Genomic DNA, 6,505 nt, shown 5'->3' with positions numbered 1-6,505 from the left:
CTAGTTTTGGAACCCCCCGACCCCGGGGAAAAGACCTTGGCTATTCACCCTCTCCAAGCCCCTCACGATTTTATAAACCTCTATAAGGTCACCCCTCAACTTCTAATGTTCCAGGTAAAAAAAGCCCCAGTCTATTTAGCCTCTCCTTGTAGCTCAAACTCTCCAATCCCAGGAACATCCTTCTGTCATTTGTCCTGTTCATTTACAGAGCAGCCTGATTTGAATAACAGGTGGCACATTGCCTGCTCACAATGTCCAACACATGCATGGGGCCATATAGAATTGCTAGACTTTTACACGTGGAGAGAGTTGGCACTTCTGACATTTTTCTAATTTGGAATTAAGTTCCAACATCACATGGCTTGAAAGCAGAAAGGAATGTTCTGATTGCATTGAAACATCACAACATTGTGAAATGTTATCATTTCTTTCACTGCTAAAGATTTGCTGACTGTAATTAAAAGAAAAGCCCACAAGGTATGCTAAGATCGAAGTTGCAGAAAAGTAAATGTGAGAGCACAAGAGATCCTACCCTGAGGGATGAACGAACCAGATGATTATCAATAAGTGGCTGTCCCACTTGGAAGTAAATGATTTTAGCAAAATCTACAAACGTCTTCAATAACTTTATTTATTTGTGTAATCACTGAGTTGTTTCATGTCTCAAGGCCCAGAATGCAAATAAAGCCAGCCAGATATGCAAGTGCATGTCAAAAACATGGTGCAAATTGTAGCAACTGGCAAAAACTGGAGCTTAATAATCAAACAGAAAGGTCTTCATTTCACATCAATTCAATCTCTGTGCAACTTTATAATTAAAGCCACTCTAGAGAACTCTCTGAAAATCCGTTATAAGAGCAATGATTAAATCCTGTGGCATTTCCAGGCCTGGCAATATTACATAAAACGGAAGGAAACATGTTAATGAAGGGAATGCTGCCATAGGATTCCATTGGTGCAATGACAATACTTTATAAAAAGTATCACAATATTCTAATCATTAAAATGACAGGATACTAGTTTTATTTACTTTTTCTAGAGATATAATGATAATCTTTGTGCAGGTAAGATGGTCTGATTTTGAGTTCTGTTGCTGAGGCCTGATTATCACGGTTAGCAGCGATCACAATAGTGACAAGCTGGCATCGTTCTCACCAGCTTTTGCAGGTCACAACGCAATAATGGGATGGAAACTCCCAGAAGTTCCACTCAAGTCAATAATGCAACCGTCACAAGACAACCTAGCACTTGACATAATCTTTGTCCATGACCATTTTCCATTGCTTCTTAATGATGTAAACAGTGGATTAGCATGAAGATCAGCACAACTTTAAAGACAATGGCCCCCTCAAACTGGCTCTGGGATATCCAAATGTCCCCATTCATTCAATCATATTCACTGATTAACAGAATAAATAGGTTTTAAAAAGATTTTCAAATCTAAAGCCACATCAAGAAAGTGTGGCAACATGAACAGTGAAGACGAGCAGGGATTTAATAAAAATAATAACTGATTCATCTCCCAGTCTTGCAGGAAGTCTGATGAAATATGATGGAGATATGCTCCTGCTGCTGCTGTGCAGTCTCTTCGATGTGCTGTGATAGTGATATTTCTCGAATACTACTTCACATTTAATATGGCACCAGAAGTGGTGTGGCAGGCACGTCCATCGTCTTTCAATATGACAGGCATTGGAGCCATGCAGAACACATCACCGTGAGAAGTAGTTGACAACAGGTCATACTAGATGTATGGTCTTAACAGACACAGCACCACCTCCCAGCAAGGTCTGGCTTTCTTTGTTCTCATTTTTAGTGCAGCATTTAAGATCAATGTGGACATTCAGGGCACCGACAAACACTGTCACTGAGGCAGCAGTAGCAGTAAGTAGTCTCAGAGCACTAAACTCACATATTATAGGCCACGTAAATGGGATCAAGCTGATCAGCTAGGAAACCATCCCGAAGGTGCATTCGCTGCTTTTCACCACGTGAGTTGATGGGAATCACCCCAGGGTCCACCACAACTACCACTCCCACAATCAGATAATGTTCTTCTAAAACAACATTAGTAACCAAGGCAACCAAGTCCAGTGCTTCCTGTTCAGACCCATCTAATTCCACCACTACAACAAGCAGGTTGGTCCATGTAAAGACAGCACTGTGGAAAAATAAAAACATTCATGAGAAAAAGGTAGCATAATGCTTGAGGGAGTTCTTTCTTTAAAAAAAGTCCATAGATAGAAAATAAAATTATTTACAGCACTAAGTTTCTATCATGAACCTTGATAAAAAAGTAATATCCAAGTTAGTCACTTCTGACCAAGTTCTTCTTCACTCCAATTCCATCTATTACCTGCCTCCCACCGCTCAGTAACTTTTCTCTTAATAATTTAGCTTAATGTCTAACTTAAAATATCCCTACGTAGTGAATGTCATCCACCATCCATCTGTCTTTGCTTTATGTTCTTATCAACTCATGTTTTTCAGGACACCTCTGCTGGCAGGATTATGTTGCTGTGGTGGGTTATGTTGGAGATACGTACTACTACAATTCTGACAGCATTCAAAACCTTCAAATTTAACAATCTCTTCCAGTGGATCCCATGTCTGTTCCCTTTCACTTGTGGACTTGGGGCCTGTATTCCAGTGCATTTCAGTTTTACTCTGTTGCAATTTTGGATTTTGAGCAGAAATCTGTTTCTTCCTGGCCCAATTCCACATCTCTATTATGAACACCACATCACTTTCTGCTGAGACTGCATTCTCTATCAGGCTGCCTTTAATCACTGCTAGGCAAGCTCCTGTGACCTCAGTCATTTTGTGGGATGTCTCATTCTACACTTGGCTCTCTGATTCATCATGTTCCAGGTTCTGGTCCAATGTAGTTGGAGTGATCTCTGTTTCGCTCACTGCAGTTCACGAACTAAATTGCTCTCTCGCTCTTCGGAACGCCGGCATCATCCTTCACTGCACTAGATTATCCAAGCCCTTAAAATCTAGGTTCAACCTCATCATCTCAAGACTCTTTAAATTAGCTACTGATAAGACGGATTTAGATTTTGTATCCCTGCCTTTTAGCTTTTTGTTTAAATCCCACTGCTCCTTCATATGCTGGCCTAAGGGATTGGCTGCTCTGAAGGTAACGTCCTGGAACTGCAACTTGACGATTAACATTCCATGGTTAGCTCAGAGTCAAATCTCCACTACTCCTCAACCCTCTGACTTTCACCTCAGATTTACCAGCTGTATACAATGGACAACCAAACTGTGTACTGGTTGTGTGTCTTTGATGGTCTACAAGTTGACAGTGCCTCAGATATTAACTTGATTACATCTTTTTTCTGGTCTTCTGGTTTAGGACATCATTTCTTGTGGTATATGACAATTTTCCATAAGACCGGTGGTGCCCATTTTGGCAGCTCTCCTGTGCCCATGTCCAACTCTTTTGATATCCAATTTTCCCCTAATTATCCTCCTCCATTTTTCACCCATTCATGCCCCATTTTATTTCTTCCTTCTTGAATACTTTCCCAATTCATTGCCTATTTGCATACTCTTCTGTCACTGCCAATTTGACAGTTCAGTTGGAATAAAGAATTCTATCTGAAATCATGGGGTCAGTAGATTAAGCATCAAAGCTTATATTAATCTTTCTGATTAATTCATGCCTTACCATTCAGCAATACTCTTGTGTGATCTAAGCACTGAGGTCTCAATATCAGTTGGGTGATAACGCATTCCTCTCAACTCAAGGGTCTCATCCAAGGATCCAACCACATAAAGGGCATCATGACGTTCTGCAACAGAAGAGATAAATATCCTCATTTAGATAAGTCACTTCTAGTTAGCAACAGGGAAAGAGATGAAAGCATTTTTTCTGTAGACCTAAAGTCCTCACGAGCACTGAATTCTTCACATGCAATTTTTTGAGGACTTGAGTCCTGAAGGAATTTGGGGAAAAAAGGGATGTATTTTAAATTCTGTGGAGATTTCTTTATAAAAGGCTAATGAAAAGGCACATGGAAAAAATTTCCTACAAACCTACATGGTTTCAGAGAGTTGTTGGACTTGCTTGCTGGTAGTCACTTGATTGGGTTTTATGGCTGATCTGTCTGAGCAGCATTTTGCCAGCAGTTGAGGTTTTGATTTTCAGCTGAAGGAAAGCTTGAGAACTGGCCTCTTATCTCACATATTCTGTTTCCAAAGCAGCTCTGTTGTGACTCCAGCGTGAAACCGGATTGCCCTCTTGAAGAATGACTGGAAGACTTCATGACACTGTTTCCTGAGCAAGCTGCCAGGATCCCACCCCAGAGACAAATGTTGTGGCTGGTGATTTGTCTACTTGTTCCAGGATGCCAGATCAACAGCCACCTTCTCAAAGGCAACTAGGGTTGGGCAATAAATGCTGGTCAGCCAGCAACACCCATATCCCAAGAGTGAATAAATAAAAACACTACATGCCACATCACCATGCATTTGCAGAACATTAACTGCTTCCAAAATGTAAAATACCTTTCCTGGGAACTCTACTGTAAAGTAGCTTGCCCGGAATCCAGTGTAGTTATCCTACCCCTTTCCCAGTGAACCTTAGTGTAGGTGTCCGCATCCCCAGAGACGCCAGCATTAATGCACTCCCTCACCTCCTGGGGACTCCAGCGTAATCCAACACTCCCCTTTTTCTGGGGATTCCAGCATAAACACAATCCCTTCCTCACAAAGAACTCTATCATAGAGATACCATATCCTACGAGGGGACTCCATTTCATCTCAATAAATCAATCTCTCAAGTCTTTGCTGCAGCCAAAGACATCCTTCCTTAGGTAGGGAGACCAAAATTTTACATAAAACTCCAGCCGTGTTCTTAGCCTATACAATCGCAGCAAGACTTTTTAATCATTATTTCTCAACTCGCTGACAATAGAGGTGAACATATCATTTGCTTTCCTAACTGTTTATTACACCAGTATGATACCTTTGTAATTAGTATACAATGATACCCAAATCCCTCAGAATACCAATTTATTAGTATTAACACAAAAATGATTCTGCACTTTCTCACGTTATACTCTAACTGCCAATTTCTTGCCCAATCTCTGAAGCAGTTATATATTCTTCTGTAACCTGTGCTTTCCTCACAACTTACCTCCCCGTCTAGTTGCAATGTATTAACATTTATCCCTTTAAAACTTGTGCAACTTTACCAATGTACTTAAATGAAATGCAGTGCACAATTAAAACGTGAAAACCACACTAAACAATTAGCTAAATTACATTTCACATTGTTTGTGCACACCAAGACTTACCTCCAGTTGCATCAGTTAACTCTGTTCTTCGAAGAAATCCCAGATATCCTGTCCGGGCCCACAAAGTTTGAGTGTCCCCAAAACTGAGTTTGGCATTAAAATGGTCAGCATGCAAGGACTCTTCACCATAAACAGTGTAGTACCCAGTAGCATTGTGAGGGCTGCTTACCCAGATCTGATCAAGGAAAGCATCACAAATCAGCAAATCATTGTTTCTTACACATTAAAGTGCTCCGTCAATTGGCAAAGGAAGAGACCTTAACTCAGTTTTAGATTTATTTACAAAGTGAGACATTTTTAAGTGTATAATTCCCAATTCATTAACACTGTTGGCAAATTAGAAAGACTCTCTAGATGTGGACATCAATGATACAACGACCGACTGCAATCTCAATTTCTACAGCTAAAACTCTAAACTCTAACCAAACAACTCTAACTAGCAGATAAAGAGAAGCAGACAGTTGAATTTATAGCCTTCGACAGAATTTTAAAAAAAGTTGGCATGTCATGTTTGTTACGCACATTCTCTCTATTAATTTTACTGTCACACATATTATTAATTAACTACTGTGAGTGAGAAGCTTTTTCCCTACAAGACTTGAATACATAAATCGAGGTCAGAATGTAGAGGATATGAGCGGTTAACAAGTAATGCTTGCAATCTGGATTTTCTTCATTGACGGCACTGTAGCATTTGCATCAGTTCTTGGGCTGTTTGTGAATTCTGTCAAAATTCAGGCATTTTCTGCCAACAGTTTTGGCTTACAAGTATTTTCACCATGCTTAATTTAAATTGCTTTGTTTTAGTATTAAAAAAACTGCTATTAGCCTTACAATCTGTTTTTCTGCATTGTGTTGCCAATTCTATAAATTCTTCAAGAGTGATCATCACACTATCTCCTATCCTTCAACCCCAGCTCCAATATTTATTCAATCATTATAAAAAGTATTCAAAGAAGGTGACCTTTAGAATGATTTATTTAGTATGGTTTTGTCCTTGATTGCTCACAGCAGTATCCAGGGGAATTAATCTTTCATTCCAGGAGACTGAAGGAGAATCCAGGTGGTTTTCAAGCCTACATTTCCTGTTTCTGAAACAGGAATTCTACAGTCACAAAAGTCTAAAACAATAGGCAACAATTGATGTCTGCTGCAGTCTTCTTCAAATATCTATGCAGTGCTTATTTATTCTGTGCATG

General features: G+C 39.8%; 1 protein-coding gene across 1 annotated transcript in view; it reads right to left on the bottom strand.

Moving 5' to 3' along the window:
* Positions 1-617: 617 nt before the first annotated feature.
* Positions 618-6,505, bottom strand: part of LOC125483475 (disco-interacting protein 2 homolog A-like) — a 28,852-nt gene continuing 22,964 nt past the window's right edge. The window contains exons 11-13 of the mRNA XM_048598696.1: positions 5,307-5,481; positions 3,677-3,800; positions 618-2,161 (exon numbers count right to left, since the gene is read on the bottom strand). Of these exons, the coding sequence (XP_048454653.1) occupies positions 1,909-2,161; positions 3,677-3,800; positions 5,307-5,481 (552 nt within the window). The 3' untranslated portion in view covers positions 618-1,908. The remainder of the gene's footprint in view (positions 2,162-3,676; positions 3,801-5,306; positions 5,482-6,505) is intronic.

Source organism: Rhincodon typus, chromosome 7 (assembly GCF_021869965.1).
Source record: "Rhincodon typus isolate 14 chromosome 7, sRhiTyp1.1, whole genome shotgun sequence".
NCBI lineage: Eukaryota > Metazoa > Chordata > Chondrichthyes > Orectolobiformes > Rhincodontidae > Rhincodon > Rhincodon typus.
The sequence above is the reverse complement of the archived record's forward strand: the minus strand, read 5'-3'. Positions and strand labels throughout refer to the sequence as shown.